The sequence below is a fragment of the Lepisosteus oculatus genome, chromosome 1 (assembly GCF_040954835.1).
Source record: "Lepisosteus oculatus isolate fLepOcu1 chromosome 1, fLepOcu1.hap2, whole genome shotgun sequence".
NCBI classification, from domain to species: Eukaryota; Metazoa; Chordata; class Actinopteri; order Semionotiformes; family Lepisosteidae; genus Lepisosteus; species Lepisosteus oculatus.
In genome coordinates this window covers 19,223,566-19,246,719 of record NC_090696.1, presented here as the reverse complement: position 1 = coordinate 19,246,719, position 23,154 = coordinate 19,223,566, and the positions used below count along the sequence as shown (strand labels likewise).

At 43.9% G+C, this 23,154-nt stretch overlaps 2 protein-coding genes and 1 long non-coding RNA gene across 9 annotated transcripts in view; 1 reads left to right on the top strand and 2 right to left on the bottom strand.

Moving 5' to 3' along the window:
- The first annotated feature begins 204 nt into the window (after positions 1–204).
- Positions 205–14,670, top strand: LOC107077016 (uncharacterized). 5 transcript variants are annotated; one of them, XR_001478136.2, is made up of 4 exons: positions 205–1,074; positions 10,723–10,815; positions 13,422–13,518; positions 14,254–14,670. It is a non-coding gene; the product is annotated as an uncharacterized lncRNA (long non-coding RNA). The 5 variants fall into 5 exon arrangements; XR_001478133.2 differs by lacking the exon at positions 205–1,074 and adding an exon at positions 8,760–8,849; XR_001478134.2 differs by lacking the exon at positions 205–1,074 and adding an exon at positions 8,926–9,148.
- Positions 6,984–23,154, bottom strand: part of hoxc8a (homeobox C8a) — a 31,935-nt gene continuing 15,764 nt past the window's right edge. Inside the window, exons 1-2 of one of the 3 annotated variants that reach the window (XM_015344108.2) lie at positions 11,297–13,344; positions 6,984–8,932 (exon numbers count right to left, since the gene is read on the bottom strand). In XM_015344108.2, the coding sequence (XP_015199594.1) occupies positions 8,631–8,932; positions 11,297–11,636 (642 nt within the window). In that variant the 5' untranslated portion in view covers positions 11,637–13,344 and the 3' untranslated portion in view covers positions 6,984–8,630. Of the gene's footprint in view, positions 8,933–11,200; positions 13,345–23,154 lie in introns of those variants that run through there. The other 2 variants (XM_006629270.3, XR_011189039.1) reach the window with 2 other exon arrangements.
- On the bottom strand, positions 18,393–23,145 carry hoxc9a (homeobox C9a). The gene is made up of 2 exons (XM_006629269.3): positions 22,464–23,145; positions 18,393–20,497 (listed from the first exon to the last, which is right to left on the bottom strand). The coding sequence occupies exons 1-2, from the start codon at positions 23,005–23,007 to the stop codon at positions 20,253–20,255; spliced, it is 789 nt and encodes a 262-aa protein (XP_006629332.1). The 5' UTR covers positions 23,008–23,145; the 3' UTR covers positions 18,393–20,252.

Below are 23,154 nucleotides of genomic sequence, written 5' to 3'. Positions count from 1 at the left end.
CGCTAAGACTGCTGTGAATTAACTGTTCCTAAAATTAATCAAAAGTGAATTATTTATGTTCGTCTCCAAAGAGTGTTTTATATTGCAATATTCTACCGAGAAAAAATGATATATGTGCCTATGAAGATGCGTGTGTATATTTAACCTTTCGCGTACAACTGCAAAAAAACACCATGTTACACTTTTTGTACACTGCAGTCCAATCTTATCTTCAACACATATATGCTGATGTACCACACACGTTCTGATTATTTTACCTAGATATCGCAACTAAACTGCTTTTTGTTCGTCATAAAATTAAGAAACAGCCTTGATAACAAGCAGCATTTCCGTTGCATTGTACGATCGTGTACAGTTATCTGAAACGTTGCAATTTACATACGTGCACGGAGGACGCTGTAGACACTATGTGACACGCGTGGTCTGTTTTGCTTCCTCGAGCGGTATTCGGATTTGAACAGTCCTCTCTATGGACACCGCGCTCATCCATCGATAGGAAGCAGAAAGAAGGGATTTGTCAGAGTAGAAAGATGTACAGTAGGCTCTGCGTGCAGAAGACATTCACAAATCTTTCACAAGTCCATAAGTTCTACCTGCTAGCATGCATGTTTCAAAAGGCAACAAACAGGAAACACATATACGAGGGCAGACGGCGGCCTGTCCTTACAGGTTGCTGAATGGCCTGTGGAGAGAAATGGAGCTCAATGTACAATAAAAAAAAAAGATCAGTCACACCGGATACGAGCACACCGCCGGCTTTACAAACCTCCAATAAAGTTTACTGCAGGTAGTTAGACATGATTGGGGAGCCGGGCTTCCTAACAGCAATATAACAGACAATGGGCAGCGCGAGGCGGACAATGCTCGCGGACAGTTGTCACTGCAGAACCTTCCGGGGAGACGCAGTCATGCGCTCGGTGTTTCCGAATTACAGATCATCCGTGTTTCCAATAAACCATTATCTCTGGCTCGCCATTCACTTCAAAAGAGAGACCGTAGTACACATATTGAGGGGAAAAAACTAGCTTTTGGACCGCAGAAATTCCAGTCACTTTTCTCCTTTTTTTAAAGTAGGTAGGTGGAATATACTATTTAAATATACCCCTTATGTTGTATATTGTTCTAGTTCTGGTTACAGACTGTTGTTTTTTAAATGTGTTTAAATGTTTCGTTTTTAAGTGCTGGTATTTGTACTTATATCTGAATCCAAATTCCCAGATTTTGTCTAGACATTCTACTGAATCGCATGATTTAATGTCTAACGTCTGAACTTCAGAAATAAACCTGAAACAAAAACAAAGAAAATAACCATACGTGGAATTACAGACCAAATCTAAGTGGTATTAAATCATGCTCTTTCTGAGATGTCAATATTTGATTATAAAATTGTGCAGCGGGAAAGAAATATTAAAATTCTCAAAATAGAATATTTGTTTTTTTTTAACTGACAATATTACAATTACAAGTAACAAATTATGAGAACTGAAAAACTGAAAACACGCCGAAGCATGATTCAATCTACACATTTAAAATTGAATTTGAAAGTGTTAATGCCTTTGAATTTGAGCGAGTTTTTAGATTTCGAAATTTAAAAAGTCTTCAGTATAAACGTATGGTATCTATAGATGACATACAGGCTGTAAAAGAGCAGTTATAATGCAATTATATACATTCTCGTAGGTTAACATTTATTTACTTATTTGTGATTATTTTATATTTATATTAAATAGATGTTTATATACTATGTGTATAGTACATATAATGTATAGTATAATTGGACATCTAGTTATGTCTCGCATAGGAATTTAGGTCCTTCTGTATCTATTTACACAGGAGAATGCTGTTTCCATTCGGATAAGAAGGTAAATATTTTAAGGAACCCGAGTGTTTGATGGAAAAACGCGAATTGCTTGTTTTTTCCAGAACCACCCAGAATCTACACGGTCGCCGACTGTTTTAGATTTGACTAGAGTGCTCGTTTGCAATTAGTTCAGTTCGTGTTCTGAACGTATTTTTAATGCTGTTTTTTTCCCAGCTTGGTTTGTGTTGTTTTTGAAACACAGGAATGCACTGTATGCTACGCGCCTACGAATTATGTACGTGCATATATGACGTAACATTATTATAACTATTACATATAAGTATATAGTTCAGGTGGGTAGCTGCGTCAGATGCGTAGGCTGCAAAGGAACAAGTAAAGGTTTATTCCATACTGAAAAGAGAAGAAAGAAAACACAACGTTTCGGCCGTGGAGCCTCCTCGGACGAAACGTTGTGTTTTTTCTTTTCTTTTCAGCATGGAATAAACCTATTACTTGTTCCCATATAAGTATATATACAAATAGAATTTATGTAATATCTAAGATTATTTTAGTATAATATATTTACCTTAAACATCACATAAACTATATAATTTTACAGGTGTTTGCATACACAAAAGTTCTGAACGTAAAATGCAAACTATGAAAAAATGTGACAGTGTTTTTGTATGAACTTTTCAGGACTTAAATCGTTTAGGGGTTATTTTCTTAGAACAAAGTGACAACTTTAATTTACTTTGTGAATATATATGCGGTTGTGCGGCTTTAATATTTCAATTTTTTGCGGTGCATGCAAGTATTATAAATCCAAGAATTTTCATGAATGATAATAATCATTATAATCAACCAGATTAAGAAAAATTAAGAACTTGCAAAATATTTTATTGTATCAGATAATATGGTGCGAAAATGTGAGGAATAGGGTTTTTAGAGTAGTTTTGACAGGTGAGAGAAGCGGTGGGAACATGCGACCGTTTTGCATCTGTTCGTATATTTTAAATATAAATTGATAGAATTACAATTCAAGTACACGGGGGGCACCAATCTGCATTTCTGAATCTTCTGTAGAATATAGTATTTTCGTTTGACGAGGCCATGGTTACAACTACAGTTTTTTTTAATACCGATATTATATTGTACATTCTAAGACTGTAAATAATGACAGGAATCAACCACAGTGAACGTGTCTAAATGTGAGGCTACTAATCGCCTTAAGGAAGCCAGGTGCGCTCTGTTTTACAGTCACGAAATTATTAACTTAATTATTGTTCTTGGCCTGTATTTCCGGGCTTTGCCATTGTGTTCTGTTTCGGGTGATGGGCGGTATAAAGTTGACAGCAACCAGTAACCAAAAATGGTTCTGAAGGCGAGCTTTGATGGGATCCAGCACTGATGACGCGTCGATGAGAAAACAAAATGAAATGAAACTAACCCCCCTCCCCGAATTAAAAATAACTCCTGCACGCAGAGCCTCGATCAGAATTTTCTGGAAGCGTCTTATTAAGCTGCAAATACCAAATAAACCTGCTGTACCTTATATAGGAAGGAAAACTCAAACCCGTGGTTTCAGAACTCTCGAATTCTGGGCGCCTCGCTTTGCCCCTGCGGAACTCACGAGGTCAAATTCATGCAAATCTGCGAGGGTATAATTGACCTTTCAACTTCTCAGGCAGAGAGCTGGTGACGCTGTAAGGTTGAAACAAACGCAGAGCACGCTCGCCGGAATATGCCTATTTCCCAAGTTCCCACTCTCTGGGCAGCTGGTTCGCTCGCAGATCGATGTCCTCGTCGTCATCGATTGCCCCGTTTCGATCATGTTGAAATTGGGTCTTCGTGGGGTTTTTTTTTCTTTGCCACTTAGAAAATCTTGGATTTTTGGTGTGTCGTGCAGAAAGCCCGAGACATGTTAATCTTGCGTTTTGATACTTTTGATGCTGAGAAGGACAGAGGCCCAATTTAACAACATACCTTTAATGGGGGGGATGAAGGTATATTTGAGTGTCTTCTCGAAATGAAGGTTGCTTGGCAAGCTGAAGGCCAGCTTTCGGTCTCTTCCGTTTCAGAACCGAAGACAAGGCCTTTGGCTCAAGGTCTTAATGAACCTGCCACTGGCTGCTGCAGACCAGGCAGCGCTCCGACCCGCCTGCAGCCTGTACAGTTAATTTAATAAGGATATAATTAATGCAGGCAAAGCCCTTTGTTTATCTCCTAGTGCTGTGCTACAGCAGGTCTCGACACCGTCTCGGAATAGGAACGGACGGCTCTCTACACTGCTGCTACCTGGAATGGAGAGAATTCTTGTGCAGGATCGATAGAGATAAGGGAGCATGCACGCAGGTTCAACTAATTGGAGGAAGAGAGATTTCTCGAGTTAAGAGAGAGTGGGCGGGGCGGGTTACATACATTTTGATCGTTTCAAAGACGGTTTATCGGAGGGGAACCGCAAGCTGCTTTTCACCTTGAACGATTCGGGCCTTAACATGCAATTCAATTATCCCGTTTTTTTTTTGGTGTAACCATAACATTCTCATAAGGGCTTCGTAAGCAAGTGAACTTCCTTCGACCGGGAGGCCGCGTCCCACAGGCAGCCAACAAGCGTTTTTTTTTCCTTTCCTGTGGAAAACGTCGTACACACACACAAAAAAAAATATATTTTAAGGCTTGAAAGAAGCCGCGCGTTCCTGCAGCGCATCTCTGCGACCGTGGGCGCGCGACTGAGGTCACGTGCTACACAAACAGTACAGCAAGACTTTCGTTTTACGGCATTCTGCATTCCAGCTCATTAAAAATCACAGCGGCGCTCCTGCAGCCACAGAATACTCCAGCTGTAATTAGTCATTCAAAGGCACATTCCAAAAAGAACACCGGGTTTCTTTTTGCATTTTAGATCATATAGTTTTTCGGCATTCAACCAGCGCCCTCGAATGATTTATTATTAACGCAGAGCCTAAAACGTATACATAGATACATGAACAAGAACAAGAGTCAGATCCCAATAAAAGCAAGCTGCTTTATAAATTATAATAACGCCCTTCAAAACTTCAAAACTTTCAATTTCAATATTGCATATACCGATGAAAGTAAGACTGCGTCAGAACAAAGACAGAAGGGTCTTTAATTTGGTGTCAGCACCCTTGTTTATTTCCGGGGGCAGTAAAACCCCACAACAGCCGTCGAACTAATGAACAATTAAAGACAGCAGCACCAATAAATTCATCCTAAACAGCGACTTTTTGCTTTTCAGTCTGGATTACATTTGTAACTTGTTTTCCTTTTTTTTAGCTCAGATAAAGACTCAGTATAACGCAAGGATGAGCTTTTCAAACACAAAAGCGTTTCTTAACACGTGTGAGTTAAAAGAAAAATACTTTATTGTTGGTTTTCGAGTATTTCTGAACCCAAGGATTGCGCTGTTCTCCCTGCTCGAACACGCTTTTGCTATTATTTTAGCCCTTGACGTTTCTGGAGAAAATGGATGCACCCCCATTTTCAACAGCAAACCCCCCGTCACCATCGCTACTCATATTAAAAAGTATAAATTAAGCCAGTCCCCGCTTCCTGTCACATAATACGCCATTCACGTCTCGAATAAGAGGTAGTTCTTAAAAGGGAGCTAAGGACTGCTTACTGCACTTAACTTTCCTCCGATATATTCATCAACCGTGCAGGCTGTTTGTGTTAAAACTCCTATCCGGTTTCATTTGTCAAAAGCCCGAACTTTCATCCTCGGCTCAGTGCGATAGGCAGGGCACTTCTCCGAGAACCCAGCGATCGCTTATCTCTGCCATCTATATAAACAACCAGGCCGCTTCAGCCCAAATAGCTCGCAGATACCGGCGATTCATCACCGGCCCAAGACTGGAAACGCATTACAGGCCGATGTACTTGGTCGTGAAAAGTCACGGTTAATATTTATATTGTCTGTGAATCATTCTGGGGTTACAGTATTTTTTTGGGGGGGGCGCTTGTGTTCCTTTGACATTTGACCAGAGACAACCCATTTTGAGTATGAAACTCGTTATAATTGACCTTGACTGATATTTTCGGACGCAGGACGTGGCTTTCATGTGCCTCTCTCTCTCTCCTTTAAATCCTTATTTAGATTAAAGATCATATTTAAAAGCCGGGATCATGAAAAGCAGGAAAGAGTCATTCAACCCCAGATTTCTGAGCTGTTTAACAATGAGGTTCAGTAGAGGGGTTCGGGCTGGTCGATCCCACGTGCCGGAAGGCGAGTGAAGTTCCCCCGTTTCTCAAAATAAACCACCGATAGTTTTGTTTTTTCCACGTTTGATATACCTGTGCACGAATGCTGGGATGGCACGGGGGTGGGATTGGGGTGGAAATGAAGTTTAGTTGTTTAGTTGTGTAGCCGTGTTGGACTCTACGTTGTTGTTTTCAAGTGTTGCGGTGACTTATCGCCGTCGAACAAATTCGAGAACAGTGTGAAAATCGAGTCGCTACAGGATCCCGTTTATAAAAACAGAGCCAGGTATGATGGAACCATCAGAACTTTCTTCACGGTGTCACAAAGTTCAGAAACGCGACAGGACAGTTTTATCTGCCTGAACTCAATGGGACAGCGTGTAAGTTGTATTGCTATGTCGTGCTTTATATATTTAAAACCGTGATAATAATGAATGTCCGATGTTGTTCTCAGTAGCTTTCTTCGTGTGTTCTTGGCCTTTAAAAGCAACCAGCACGTCACTTTATGATGCTCCAAAGTTTGCGCGGCACTAGCTGGGCTGTCAATAGACTTGATAACTACTGAAGACGGAACGCGTGTATCTCTGTCTTTATCTCTCTCTCTCTGTTCTGTCTGTCCGCCATCTATTAGTCTGTCCTCCTCCACGCGCACATTTATCTGCTTTCTGGAAATAGACTCTCCAAGGCGTGGGGAGAGGAGAAGAGAGTGAGAGAGCGTGGGAGAAGGGAGAGAGAGAGAGAAGGGGAGAGAGATGTGGCTATAAACACCACTAATGAAGATATACTCTGCCTCCATTACCGCGCGGCGCTGACACTCTGAAGGCGCCGTTCATTTTGAGGCGCCCGGCGCTGGCTCGCGAGCGGATGTGCCTTGACGTTGCGAGTCGGCAATGGTCGCAACGGAGCAGTGGAAGCGCGCGGCCGCCCCAGACACACAATCAGCCCCGAGACATCGCTCTTCATTTAAAACGAGTTTATTTACTCAACGCAACACCGATACAGGACAAAAGAGAAAGGCGAGCGAAGGGAAAGTCTTTCTCCAAATTTGTTTTTTTTTAACATTCAGGTAGTGAAACACTCCAAACTTTTTTTTCTTCCAAAAATAACAAAAACAACGAAACGAGCATATCGCAAACAACAATATATACCAAGACATACATAAGATTATACTCAGTGCAATTTAGTTCTAATTCTAAACCATCAGCACGATAAAATCATAATCCTTATAATAATCATAAAACGATTCTAAATATAAACATAGAAATGTGCGTTTATCTAGGCAGTTTAAGTTGTTGGGGAAAAAGTTCTACAGGAAATTAAAGCAGCAACAATCCACAGACAGGCAAATTACACTCCGACTGAAACAGACAACGCACGTTTTCTATTTAGGTAGTGGCGGAAGGTGTATTCATCAAATCTCTGCTACTTGGTAGCTGGCTTTGAGCTCAAAAACTCTCATCATTTTTTCACTTTTTTTCCTTTTCTCTTCTTTTTTGTTATTCAAGAAAAAAACAGCAACACTGAATTCGTTTTGAAATAACATGAAATCCCTCGGAAGGGTCATTTAAAAAAATATTTCTTTTTTTATTGCAGTCTCCCTTTGTTTAGGTAGTATCTGAAGGGTTTCACGTGATTGCAGTTCCCTGGTTCATCCTTGAGTGACCATAATAACATTAATACCAAGAAATATTGTCAGAACACCCCCCCCCCCAATTCTCTCTGCCCTGCCACCCCTCTGCTCACCCATATAATAAAATAACAAGTACGATAATACTTCAGCAAACGAATGCCTGCAACCATAGGAAATAAATAGGTACTGTATACTAACTAGCTTGTGTCACGTTTAATACTGGCGCAGCGGCACTAAATACAGACTGAGGCCTCCAAGTGAGACTTCAATAGACGATAGAGACTAGTGTTCTGGTGAATCTGTGGCTTGCCGGCAAAGGCGGTTTTTAATTCTCATCTTGAGTCAGTCTGGGCTTCTCCTGCGCTATTCTGGCCTGTGAAGTATGAAGTAGTTAGAAAGTCCTGTCCGTGTCCTCTTTTGGAGTCCGGTGTAGACCTCTGTGATTCGCACCTAGACATGGAAACATAGGCTTATATATATATATCCGCTTTGCTCCTGTTAGTGTTTTAAAACATATTTGAGGTCTACATTTATTTTATTTTTTAAAAAAAGAAGAAAAATATGTTTCTCAAGTAATTTGAAATTCATGCTGTTTTTGTCGGTGTTGTTTAAAAAAAAAACCTCCCTGACTATTTCGGAAGCACCTTATTTCCAGATCCTCGAGATTTTAATTTCCTACCCCCCCCCGAGAAAGGACACATCTGTAATGCGCTGGAGACCGTGTCGGGTCCAGTCACTCAGTCCGGGCCCGTTCGTATGTTTTTCAGTCAAAAGACACTCCGCATCTTCCGTCGTCAGGGGGAAATGTGTTTTGACAGCGATGGCCGTGGGATTCTCTTCACATGTTGACTCAATAACAAAAACGATGGTCATAAAAGTTTAGCGCTTTCTCTCTCCTCTTCCCGCCTCACCCCCCTCTCCGTCTCTCTTCCTTTTTTTTTAAGCAATATAACCATAAAAGAGGAGGTCGCACAATCACTCCTTGGCCTCCTCTTTCTGTTCCGTGTCCTTCTCCTCTCTGTCGCCGTCTTCGTTGCCGTCTTCCTCGGCCTCGGCTTCTCCCCTCTGGCCCGGGAACTTGTCCTTATTGTTCTCCTTTTTCCACTTCATCCGCCGGTTCTGGAACCAGATCTTCACCTGGCGCTCCGTCAGTCCGAGCGCGTGCGACACCTCGATCCGGCGCTTCCGCGTCAGGTACGGGTTGAACAGAAACTCCTTCTCCAGCTCCAGCGTCTGGTACCGGCTGTAGGTCTGTCTGCCGCTGCGCCTGCCCGGAGCTGCGACAAAAGAAAACCATAGAGGCAGAGTAGTGCCGAGTTTACGGAAAGTGCCGTAGCTAAAAGAGAGAGGGGGGGCGGGAGAAAAACTATCCACTTTTTCCACACACAAACAAAACCCCGACAACGACGCGCACACCGCATGGACGAGAAGGCCCGAAAAAGGAGAAAGAAAGAAAAAAAAAAACACAGGAGAATGAGCATTGATCGAGTCAGGTTTGAAGTTTTAAATTTCTGAAATAAAACGTGCGCATGTTTGTGACCTGCCGCCCCGCACCCAGACTCCCCCAGATGAAGTCAGGCTCTTGCATTTTTTTTTTTTAATTCTGAGCATTTCTGGTCTTGAAAAATAGTGTCCTGGTGGTTAAAAGCGAATGTCCCCGTTGCCCTTTGAAGTGTCTTACTTGACTTGCATCGAGACCCGCGAGTTAATGTTAGCATCTGACCTGGAAGGGTCGTGTTTTTGGGAGAGCACAGGAAGTACGTGATGAGAGGAAAAACCATTCATGCTTTCCATCAGTTCGTTATGTGGCTACTCGTGCATTTATTTGTCCAAGGCCTCAAGAACAAGCGCCCACGTTTTTCTAGTAAAGGACTGGATGAACGTTACAGGCTGCTATTTAAACTGTCTTACGTACGTAGCTGGATGAATGAGATTTTATTTACTGGCCTAAGGAGAACTCGTAAAATATTTTATTACAGGATAAAAAAAAAACAAGTTAATGTCTCTTTTATGAGATCAAAACTCTTCCAACAGAGGCAGCTCGTTATGTCAGCGGAGCTGCGCTGTGCAGGGGGCCGGAGTGCCGACGCTTCTAATGCGGTTCAGAGGGTTATTGTTTTGGCCAGCTTTACGTTCAAGAGTGCATCGCAGGCTTCGACAAACATAAACACGACAATTTATGTACCCTACAGTTCAATTCGCTACACAAAAAAAATGTCCTCATTACAGTTTTAATGAAGGGCAATAAATCTCGGCAATCGTATAATCTCGGGTCGTAACACAGCGAGACTTCAGTGATAGCAAAACTGTGCGCGGTCAAAGATTTTTTTAATGGAGGTTTTCGCGTTCGTACTACTTAAGGGAATACGTCTCATTGTGCTATTTGAAGTTCTTTCCAGTGCCAGATTAAGCGAAAGGGAAGCGCTGGGGGAACCGGATTTCATAGCGACCCCACTATTAACTGGGACGGCTGTAAGTGCAAAAGCAAAGCTGAAAAAAAAAAAAAGAAAATAATCAGAACTGGATTTTTGGCTCCCAGCTTTCAGACGGAGCAAGTGTAGCTGATTTAAAGTTTTAAATTGCACGCGATCGGAGCTCGATGGAAGTCAAATCTGCCTAAAGAACAGTGACGGTTTATTGGTATCGGTTTGTCGTTTACTTATTACCGCGGCCCTAAAGTTGCGGTTGTGGCTATCGCCATATCTTTTTTGTTTTGTTTTGTTTTGTTTTGCACGTGTGGCATGTTGTGCACAAGAAACGTGTGTTGATGTGTGCATCGCTGGGGAGATCTATAGTTCAAGCCCAGTGCTGTTACACCGACCCCTCTAAACCTCAAACAGTCATCACAATAAAAGAACGCGACTTTTACCCCACGCAAGAATTATAAATCTCCTGTCACTGATCTTCAACCCCGAGGGAGGGGATGAGAGGTGAGGGCACACGATTCTGAGGACCCCCTCTTTCGGCTTCCCGACTACCTGTACGGTCAGTGTCTCCCCCAGTTCCAGCCCTGGTCAACAGACTGTTCTTCGTCTTCATTATGTTTTTGTTTCTATTTATGTTGCAGGGCAAACGACGCGAGTGACCGTTCCTGACCCACTAAAGTCGCCAGCTTTCTTCCGCATTTCCAGATTTGAAATCCCAAACTTTACGGTGCGGGGTGCGTATGCCTTTTGTTTGTGTTTTTATTTTTTTTTTTGGTGGAGAAGTCTTGAAGGCGAGGCGAAGTAAAGAACTGCCTTTTCCAGTCATTGTTTTAAGTCAAACGTTTCCTGGTTGGGTTCACCTAACTTCCATGAACGAGCTTTAATGTAAAGAGCTTACAGCGCAGAGGACATAAAAAAAAACAACTACCCTAGCTTTCTTTACTTGGCTTCATCTTAAAAGACGCAGAGAGGATGGATTGCAAAATAATGAAAACTAAGGCTCCGTGAAGGAAGTTTAACGAAGACCCTGCCTAGAAACACACACATACACATAGTCAACCCCTGTCATATCGGCTCACAACTCATACAGCACAAGTAAAAACACAAAAGGACTCTAACCGTGAGGTCTCATCCAAGGGAACATGAGACTAGGAGACGAATTTTGGTTTAAGTGGCCTTGTCCGTCTCCGGGGTTAGCGCCGTTAGACGACTTACAGTCGGGATACTGCGCTACGCCGGACTCTTGCTGCGAGCAGTACAGCGACTGCCGGGGAAGAGACTCGTAGCCGTAGAATTTCGCGGCGTCCCCGTGGCAGGCTAGCGCGCAGGCATTCTGCTGGTAGCCGGCGTTGGCCATGCCGGACGGGCCGTGCTGGAAGAAGTCTTGGACGTGATGCGACGCGTGCTGGAAGCCGGGCGCCCCGGCTCCGGGTCCGTACACCAGCGTGTGGCTCCGGCTCACGGTCTGTGGGAACCGGCAGTCGTAGTAAGCTGGCTCCAGCGTCTCGCCGGATTTGTATTTGGAGAAGAGAGGGTTCACGAAATAGGAGCTCATCGCTTTCTCATGCAAGAGGCGGAAAACGGGGGTAACGTGCCGGAGAGGTGTAGCCGTTGCTGGGTTGTTTTATTGTCAAACGGTGTCGCTTCCTTTAGAGAAAAAAGGTCCCCTTCATTTCTCCCAAATCACCTCGCCGCCACTATTACCAGTGTCTCGGCAACCGGAACCCGAGAAAAAAAAATCGGCTGCTGCCCCTTTGGACAATCTCTGTCCGCTCTCTCTCTCTCTACACTCGCTCTCTCCTTTCTCTCTCTCTCTCTCCCGTGTGAGTCTTGCTCTCTCTCAGTCCCCCCTCCCTCACCACCACCGCCACCCCTAGTTTTTTCTATTTGCAGAGCCTCAAATCCGGCTCACGGCGAGTGCGAATGTACAGGCTACAGCTGAAGAACAGTCAGAGCTCGTGAGATAATTTTCTTCTTTCCTACCCCCCCACCCTCCCCTTACACACACACACACATACACAGCACCACCACAACCTTCACAGCCGCCACCCCACTCGACCCTCCCCTCCTCTGAACTCTCTCCTATGTCTACCTTGCACAGCGCAAGCGGTCAATTCTTCACGATTCCGGCTGCTGCGTTTACAGTACGATTAAAGGGTTTCTTTTTGTGTGTGTGTGCCTGTATAGATAAATGCACACGTGCGGGGAAAAATAGCTCCAAACACACCTACTGAAAGGAAGGCACAGCGTCTCGAGAGCAAAGGTCACGTGTGAGTGCGTGTGCGAGGGACAGAGGGAGAATGATATCGTGAAGGAACAGAGAAGCGCGCACACACACGTATATATATATATCAGTATAAAAAAAACTCGTGCTCCGATCAGCCATAGTTACACGGTCGTACCCAGAATAACTAATTGTGCCCATGCTTACTCTCTTGTATTACAAAATACAAGCATTTTGTAAAGGTGTGTATGTGTATTGGTACACAAGGAGCAACACAGGGGCATTAAGATGTTTAGTAAACGACCACGCGCCATTGATACCACGCTGTCTACGTCACTCTCAAGGCCCGTGCCACCATTGTTGTTTTACGTTTCCCGGCGCATCTCCAAGACCGGAGAAGAAATACCTCAAGCCCTCGCACTCCCTGTACGATGCCCTGAGAGACTGTGCGTCTTACTGGGATTTATGAAGGAAATATAAAGTTCAGAGAACTTTGTTCAGTGCTCAACCTAAAAACACCAGGCAGTGAGTGACGTGTTTTTAATTTTCACTTGAGCCTCTGGTTTATGCAGGTGTCTGTAAGCAAGCCTACCTCTTTAACACAGGAAAGGAAAACGTAGTGGGATTATTTCTCTTTCAGCACGATTTCGCGGCCTGTTTTATTTGACGCACGCGGGGCCTGTATGGTCTGTGTTTCGTGTTCGAAATTCAGGCTGGGCAGCCTCGCGCGCCCGCAGTTCGGAGAGAGCTGCTCGTGACCACGAATTCGGAACATGCCTTTCGGCCAGGAGCGTATCAAAACCTCAGAACAGCAACACGGTAAATTTGTTTTCACTGAATTATGGCTTCCTCGACACAGACTGGAGGTAACAGAACTACGTTGGTTGTGTCAAATTCTCATTTACTGACTTGTGCTGTATTTGAGCTTGCAGATATTATTTTCATGTACGCATAAATACATTAGGCATTTCATTACATTGCCGAATGAAATGCGGAATAAGATGTTTATACGATCTCTGACCTTTAATCGAAACTCCCTCGTGAAACCAGTATACATAGCTTTGTGAAACGAAAGAGATTAAATTTGTGGTTTTAATTCCCTTATGTTTTCTTTAGATATTTTGATACAGAGGCAGAACCAACAAGAAAACTTTCAGGAAGGACTCGATCAAACGTCCCAACTCTTGAACTGACAACTTCAGGACTCCACAAGGTTATGATATAACAATTACTTAGAGAATCTCTTCTAGCACATCCAATACGAAACTATAAATAAAATATGACGTGGACTGCAAAAATTAGTTTTACAGAAGTGCAATGACGAACCTCTCTATCAATTATTCGAAAGTAAATTCGTAGACTGTTTTACGATAGTAAAACATTAATTATCAATTCAGAAAGAAAAAGAGTACGATTTAAAGCTAGAAATCATTACAAGTTTAGTTTAACCTGAATAATCTTGTTACACATGGCTGTGTTTAATTCTCTTTTGCATTTCTCTGAAATTATTTTAAAAAATATTGATATCGACTCATTATTTTAGATGACCTTAAAATAAATACCCCTGCACATATTAATTGTTGTTACTGCAAGTGCATATATATGCGAATACTGTAGATGCACATTTAATATAACGAGTGTCCCTCATTTAGAAGAATGTTGGCCTCTAACGAACTGACTGATGAGGATTTGCGTGGAAAATGAATTCTACACATGCTCGAGTCTTCCAGCCTCGTCGAATCTATTCGTACGCTGTAGTAAATCCGTACGGGGAGTTAATAAAAAAAAAGTACATTATAAGCCTCATTATTTCAATTGGCACATAAATGTTTATGTAGTGTTTTGTTTCTACCCGTGTTCTGTCACTGGGCCTTAAACTCGCCTCACCACCTCCCTCGCCTGATGCCGTTTGTGTGTGTGTGTGGATTCATTGTCGATTTTTACACAGCGTCGTAAAAGCACGAGGAGAAGCCCTGGAACGGAAGAGTTTAACGCCGGAATCCTGCGCTCAAGTTCTGGCACAGCCTCGCGCACAAGGCCCTGCCAGTCGCTGCAAGCGCTTATCCGGGCGGCCGGCACCTGTCCCAAATCCTGCAAATGTATCAGTGTCGCTGTTCTTTATTCAACCGAGAGCAGTCTGTGTGAAAAGCAAGAATTTCTACGGGTTTTTTTTTCACCTTTTGTAACTCTTCTGTTTATAAAGCGACTGTGCTGTTTTATGTTGGGTTTTTTTTTTCCAAATCGAATTTGGTTTAGTTGTTAACAGTTAACAGTGCGTTGTCTTGAACCTACGGAGCAATGAATTTTGGATTTTTTTTATTACTTGCAGTTTCCTTACTTTAATTAAAAGCTCTTCTTTTCCCTGCGTCTTGTGTGTTCTTGTATTCCTGTCTCCTACGAAGGGGTTTCCAACCGTGGACGCAACAAACCACGATTCACACTAAACACACTTGCTTTCCCGCGTACTTCAAAAGTTCAAGACGCTTCCCTGTATCTAACCCTACTCACGCCACGTCAGGGAACATTACTTATTGTTCTACACGCCGCAGGTAGGGCACGACACGGCAGCAGTGTTCCTGAGCACACCCATTCGTTTACAGGCGTGGACGAATGCAACATGGGCTGTTAAGACCCCTTTGGACTGAAGGTCAGATGTCTTCCAGGATTACATGTTAAACCCAAATGGAACTGACAGCTTCCAAAGATTTTCTGCTTTTCACAAACTTATATAAAGGTGTATATAGCAGGGCCATACCCCTACCATTAGTTCATGTTTTATCCCATGTGTTACTAAAATAGGTGGTTACCCTAACAAGCCTTTGTTTGAATAGAGCACGTCTATGTATAAATCTGTGCCCTTCACAGACGAACACACACATATATATATATACATAAGAAGGGAAAATAAATATACCATGTTCTCTCCAATAAAACTTTTTCTTCATCCAGACATACCTGCATTTATACGTAGACGACTGTCAGTAATTACACTTGATTTAATTTCACCACGAATATGAATTATTAGAGTACACAGTTTTGAAAATAATAAAGATATATATATATAAGTTCGCTGTTGTGTTGGCGAGCAGTACAGAAATTAGTATTAGAACCTGAGACCTAAACTGAAATTAGGCTGCTATTTTAGTGTAACTTTTGTTACATTTTCTGTGGAAGTTGGTTCATGAGGTGACTTTGGGGCGACTTCAGTTTCCACCTCAAGAAAAGGGGAATAATGAGGAGTGAAGCAGAGTGACGTTATCTTTAGCTGGGCTCAGCCACATCCCTAAAAAAATAACACGAACGAAACACCACATAGTGATAATTCATAACCTTAAAAAGTCTGTTTCAGCCTTAATGTTCTGCGGCGCTGACTGTTCTCTCTCTTCGTGATTGATATCCTTTCAGTGGGCCTGATCGCTGCGGGTCTTCTTCGCAGAAGTGCTTTCCACTCGGAAAAACACCAGATCCAGGGCGGAGACAGCCCGGAACCCGAGCGAAATATGAAGCAACAGCGACATCTAGTGTTCGTCGAGGGTATTGGAATCGCTTTGGTCTGGCGTGTGTATCAATATCGGTAATAATTATCCTGTGTGGTAAAGACTGAAGCATCTTCCGTTGGTTTTAGCGGTACTCCTTGGTCTGCCCGTGTCTAGAATCCCTGTTCTCCTTTTGCATTCCGTTTCGATATTTTCGTGCCGGTCCATCTTCATCTACGAGCCTAATCTCGAGCTAAACTGCGAAACTGCAATGCAACACCTTCATCGGGTTTATCTGCAGCCGTTCAGAGCAGTTCAAAGCGGTGCTTAAAGTCTTTCTTTTACAAGACCGTGTCCTGTGCATGTTTTGTGATTGTGTGTGGTGGAGTTGGGGGGGGGGAGGACTTAAACAGTGCAGGCCCACATGAAGGAGGATCTCGGTGCTTTCAAGTTTAGTGCCTTTATCAGTTTTCTGCTCTCTGTTTTTTCCCCCTGAGGTTAGGAAAGGTCTGATGTTTTGCAGTAGGCATTGGCAAAACAGCGCAATAAGCAGAGGCTTTGAAACAGTCGCGCATCAGCGTCCTCTAAAACCATAAAGCAATTTAGTCCAGACGTCTAGCCAACTCCCCGGGCCTGCTTTGTTCGCCGTCATTCAAGACAAACACCGGCGGCTCAAACAGGGCTGTAAAAAGCCGCATTTTTGTGCTCTGCTGCGGAAATGTCGCAAATGGATTGGGCTCTAAAAATCTCTGCATCCTGCCGGTATTGTTGTGCCCTTACAAAAAGGCAGTTTCGTTCACCCAGCTCCCAGGAAGGATCCGCCCGAGTCTAACAAGCAATTAAGCAATCAATACAAGAATACCATACAGTATTAAGGTGCATGTACGATGCGCTGCAGCGGCTGTACACTGAGACGCACACGAACACGTACGCGTATTGAGAGTTCCCCACTGACTGTGTGGAATGACACGAATGTGACCGATATCCCGGGGACGGAGATGGAGAGAGCACACAATCTCTAACCCCTGGTTAGCTGGCAGGCGAGTCGTTAGCGGGGCAGGATGTGTTGGTGCTGTGTATCGCATGGATACGTATAAAAAAAACAACAACAGCAACACTTCAGTTCATAAAATCCATGTACTGCTTACCTTTGTAGCAAAGCCATTTAATATTCATTCATAAATAATGCCACTCAGCCCTGCTACGGACAACAGAAAGTAAAATGTCATAAATAATGCAGCCGTGAAGGAAAGGATATCACGGGGTACAGCCGCAGCGCAGACGCAAACAAGAGCATGTGTGTGCGTGTGTGATTATGTTTATACACCTATCAAAATTATTGCTGTCGGGATTAATGTCAGCACATCAATAATATTAGTATTGATGTTTGTGTTGGCATCTGCATCAGAGTTAGTATTATTAAATCAAAACCACTTATTCAATCAGATTCTAAACAACATGCCAATTAGCTCAAGACACCAAGGTAGTATTTTTGGTGAGAATGATGTCGGTTCATTGTATATTTATAGGTAGTGTGTGTCGTTGTGTTGCACTAGGCACCAGGCAGGAAGTGAATGCGTGGATCTGAGCTGCTGCACCGACAGCGGGACGCGGTGTTGCTGCAATATTGCTATTAATGGCAATTCTGTTCTATGCGTTTTATCTCGAGATTTATGGGTCGGGACGAGGCCGGTTTTCGGTTTCCTTGTTTGTGTTCCGTTGGTGACGACTTAAAATCCGTCCTTGAAAGGAAAAAAAAAAGAAAGGTTTTGGTTTGAAACATCCTCACCACTCACAAACCCGAGACCCGGGCAGGCGCCGTTCTTCAGGAGGAATTTAAAAGTAATAACGCACGCAGATTGTTACAGGAAGTAGAAAGAAACGAATAAAAACAATCACCGTGATTACTGAAGACATTTTCTCCCAGGCAAGGACGTGTACCGAGTATGTGTAGCTAAAGATAGGTAGGCAGATGATTAATAATCTGGTCTTAAAACTACTAAAATAGAGTGGAATTCCGCAAAACGCTAAGTATCTTAAGTAAATGGGATGAGAGCCACAAACACATACAAAGGCCTGTAGGCCTGATAATGCTTTTGAATGCATATTTAGAGCATTGTATTGTTGCGTGTTTTTTAATGGTCGGAAACCCGAGGACACGGATTTGCTTGGTAAAGCACATTTTTTTTAAATGTTTTTACTCGGCCTAACAAAACTAAGAAATGACGGCACCACCGGGGAGCACTGAAAAGGAGAAGGGGGGGTGGAGGAGGACACAAGGGCAGTCAGTGCTCTCGCAGAGAGTTCTCCATGGTACAAACTCCGTGTTTTTCCCGGAAAGGCACATTGGGGACGGGTGGTTATCGTGGGGACTGTCCTTGGGAACAGCACAGAGACACGCGACAGGGGCGGCAAAACGGAATACACGCCGCGCGTGAACATCTCCAAATATCCAGCAGCTGAGACGTCGACTTCCGTAGGACTTGTTTCACCCAGCTCTGGTCATCTGTGTGGGGTTATGACAGCTCTCCGCCGGCAAGCTGTGCAACCCCAGTCTTGTCATGAGGACAAAAACACAACAAGCAAGACACGTTTTTTTGCTAACACAAACTCCTCGTCCACTTGATTGTTTATTTTAGCACAAAATGTTTTGTTGAGTCACAACGCTTTACATGGTATCATATAAAAACAGTATGGAAAATGCATTGGCTGTGCGGTATATTCGACAAGTCACGCCACAGTGTGTGAGAAAGCGCCCCTTTGTCAAGCTTGCGAGCACGGCGTCGGTAAATGATTAGCCTGCAGTGAAATTGATATTCAGAGCTCTAACGGAGGCGCAAGAGCCTAGGAAAAGCTGCACATCCGCACTTTACAGTGGCGTTCGTGATAGGGCTGGGAAACAGTTAGAACGAAACGAAACAAGTAATGGAAACGTGATTTAACCAGCCGATCAAAGTGCTACACTGCTACAGCTAGGTTATAAAACAAGGAGCGATCAGACTGCGAAATCTGCACACTGGCATTTTAACGAGCTCGCCCTCCCTTGTGCGAATGCCTTAAAAAAATGCAAGATACAAGTTTTAAATAATATCCGATAACCCTGGTGAACGAAAGAGTTCTCTCTTCACGACGCGAAGAAGCACACACTGTATTTCACGATTTCGTGAGGTTCCCCGTCGCCGATTAGGACCAATACGAATCGATGCGTGTTTTAAACACGACTTGCCGTTTCAGCCGGCCCATGCATTGCCTGCCTGGAGTTACACGCCCGGGACGGCACACACATGGGCCTGGGCTTTAGGACTTGGGTTTGCGTGTGTGTGTGTGCTCCTTGACATTAAGGGCGCTTTGTTGTATAGGAGTGTGTTTTGTGTGCCTGGCCTGGTTTCGGTGTCGCCCTCTTCACCCCCTTGTTTGCCTGCGTCCCTCTTATTAAGGTTTAATAAGGCCGCACAGGAAATGTTCGTTAAGGAGAGAATCAAACGCAAAGAATAATAGACCGGCTTGGCAGCTGCTTCTAATCTCCTCGCGGGCCTCTGTCCGCACCCCACAGCCTGCCTTGCTAAGCCTGATCGCTTCCTTGCCAGCGGCTCCGCCCGGGCCGACTGTCCTCTGCGGAGCGGTTCACACTGAAACTCTTCTTCAGCTCCGCATAGGGAGCGGTCAAGACACCGGTCTTGAGGAAGACCTGCTCCTGGCCCGGAGTGCATGTCAGCGGGCCTCTGGAATCGCTGTTAATTTCACTGCCGTCTGTCTTATCATAGCGCCATTCCTACTTGGTGTCCAAAGAAATCATAAAACACGTGAAAAAAGCGTGTTGTCGTTGGATATATTTAAATACAGCTACAATCTACAGGAGAACAGAAAGTGACAGAATCGGTCGATTCTAAGGTAAAAATACACGAATAAAGTACATCAAAAACTATTACCACAGACGTCAACACACAGACAAAGGTATCTGCCCGTTTTTTTTTGTTTGTTTGTTTTCTTTCCTTTTTGTACAAAATATGCAAGATTCGCACTCTACAAAAATGAAGAAAAGCCGTGAGGGAGAAACACAGGAGAAGGGGACGATCATAAATTACGACTCAAAAGAAAAGAAATCGCAGAACCGAAGAGGAATAAAGAAAATTCAAGTACGTTCCTCTTGTCACACGAGTTAGAAGTTGATTTTTTTTGTCTTATCGCCACTTTGTCTCTTTGCATTTCGACGTAGCTTTGAAGGCGAAACACAACAACAGAAAAACAGTTTTTTTTTCTAGTCCAAGCAGCCGGTTATGGATACACAATGGGGGGGGACCTTTAAAAATCCGAGCAACGTTGCACATTCAAAGTCAATAAAACGGCTTCGGTCGAAAGGAAAAACGTTACATTTAAACACAACGAAAAGACGACAAGGAGAGGAGCGGGTTGCCGCAGGATGCGAGCCGGGGCGGGAAGGTCTCTTTTCCCCTCGCGGCGCCTCGGTCTCTCACGGCTCATTGCTCTCGCTCTTCTCCTTGTTCATTTTTTTCATCTTCATCCTCCGGTTCTGGAACCAGATTTTGACCTGTCGCTCCGTGAGGTTGAGGACGCGGGCCACCTCGTAACGTCGGTCCCTGGTTAGGTACATGTTAAATAAAAACTCCTTCTCCAGTTCTAGCGTTTGGTATTTCGTGTAAGGACACCGCTTCTTCCTCGTGGAGCGCGCGTGGATCCAGTTTGCCACTGGATTGTCTGGGGGGGGAAAAAGAAGACAAGACTTTTTAACTCGAGGAAGAGAATTGTATTTTTTTAAAAATATTTTGCTGAAACCGAGGCCGAGGTCTTCGATACAGGTGAAATGCATTTGTTTAAAACATGTCTCTGTTTTTTTTAACATTAAAAATCGTCTGGGTTTTTTTTTTTGTAACGTCGCTGCCCTTCATAATTCTGGCCTGCCTGAAACACATCTCAACCCCTACGGTCTACTCTTAAGTTCAATGATAACTGCGCTGTTTTGTTTACGTTCATGTAGATCATACTGCCCCCGCTTAGTACAATACAACCAGCCTCCCACTATGTCCATTTTCATAGCTAGGGGCCAAATAAAAATGAACTCTTTTTGTCATATCTGTGCCGTGTTTTAAGACGGCTGAGGAGGGATAGTCGTAAAATCGTGAATGCGCTCATTCGCTTTATAGGCCCATAAACAGACTTAAACGCCTTTGCTTTTAGTCATCGAACGACTGCAGTCCAACACCTCTCTCCAGCTCTCATCCCTACAGTAATGCTTCTCGTTCTGCACTTTAAATCTTTATATTCTGTCCTTATAATTAGTACGAATTTTGGGGAGACAGGCGGTGTCGTCAGTCATAATCACACGAATGTTTCTGGGCGCGTATGACAATGTTGTAAAGCCGCATATTTTAAGACAAGACTTCGGGAAAAGGACGTTTCTGACGTGCAGAAGCCGAGGGAGAAGCCGAACTAGCCGGGGTGAACTACCCGGCCCAGTCCGGAGCCCGGGAGCCCGTCACTGCCAGACCGGCCCGGGCCACAGCCTCGCTTGCCGGGGACCGATCTGCAGGCCCGGGAGTCAGTAAAGGCAGACCTGTCTGCACTGACTGGAGCTCGGCCGTGTGGGCTCCGCTCTGTCGCCTTGTCTTTCTCGTCTTGAAATCTCCCAGCCCTGAAGTCTCTGATTTATTTCATAGTTCTATTAATATTTCAGTGTAGGAACGTAAAGGATTTTTTTCATAAAAAGAAGATACAAATACATAACGTTTAATTGTATTACACCAAAGGCACAGTATTATTGTTGTTGTTATTATTATTATTATTATTATTATTATTATTATTATTATTATTATTATTATTATTATTATTATTATTATTATTAGTACTGGTGGCTGTTCTGGCCCTAGAAACGCAGTGGCAGAACATTGGCGTGTAGATCCAGTTCTGCCCTTTCTGCGGCAGGGATTTCGTAACATTGCACCGAGACAGATTTCACCCTAAAAATAATTTTATTCAAGTTCAATATATTGACAGAACCCTCACTACAGTAAAAAAAGGGTGTGTGCCCACAGTTCTACATTGTTTTGAACTGACTTTCGAAATTGTCTATTATTATTATTATTATTAGTAGTAGTAGTAGTAGTAGTAGTAGTAGTAGTATTACTGTATTGTTGCTGTTATTAATAATATTATTATTATTATGTTGCCATTATTCTTGTTGTCTACTCCTATAGGTCTACAGTAACAACAGAGCTTGCATGGAGTCATATTCATTGCAAGGTTTTTACATTTCACACACCCAGCAATGCTGCAATACTATTGCAGTTTCAGACTACAATAATACTAGAATACTAACAAGAATTAGTCCTGGTCTCGGGAAGCTTCAGGACGAAAACAAAACAAACCAAAACACAGCACGAGCTCAAGTAACATGGAGGTGGATCGGAAAGGCAGACTCGTCCCGTGCTTCCAACTTCCCCCTCAGCCCGAAGAAAGCTTGTTTTTCGAGTTTTCCATTTTTATAACATGCCTCCTATTTTACAGCCTAACATTACGAGGCTTCTCTTCTGTTTTAGTGCCTGCAGCCACCTCGCAGCGACGGTTTGGGGGGAATAAAGACGATCATTTGGTTTTATGGAGGACAGCAGGCAAACAGTATTACCCCCTTAATACCAGGTTGTAAACAGGAATGACTTCGACTTACTCGGGTCTATCTCTGCCTTCTCTTCTTTGTGCTTACTGGGAGCCAAAACCTCAGTCTCGGGAGAAGGGATATTCTGCGGCGTCCTGTCTCGGATGTCAGCCGAAGAGCCGTACAGATAATCCGAGTAGTTCCTTCCGCTGGCGGCCAGGCAGTCGCCGGCTCTCCGCTCCGGGAACGCGTCGGTTTTCAGTCCGTAGTGCCTGCTGTTCGCCGGGAAGCCGGGGAAGGACACGGCTCCCGAGATAGGCTCCAGCCAGGAGCGCACGTACCTGGAATCTGCGCCTAAGTGCGGCTGGTGGGTGTAAGGGTGGTAAACGACAGAGGACTGCGACTGGACGGGGGCCCAGGAGGTGGTAAAGATAGGAGGTTTGGGGGCAAAGCTGCACGAGGGAAAGTCGGTACACTCCGGTACCAGCCCTGCCGGACGAGAGGCTGAGGGGAGGGCTCCGGGAGCGGAGAACCGAGTAGCAGCCAGCACCTCTTCGCTCTCATGGTTTATCAATGAATCCACATAATAGTTGCTTATGGGACCCGTGGCCGACATGACGAAGCCTCCTGTCTCTTTTACATGCGTCCGATTATTGTATGGAGTCTATGTGTACTTTTTTTTATCTGCTCATAGAACAATCAAGCCAGGTAATTATTTCTCCGGGCTTCCTGGGCTCCCATTGGCTGCCCGGCGCCACGTGAC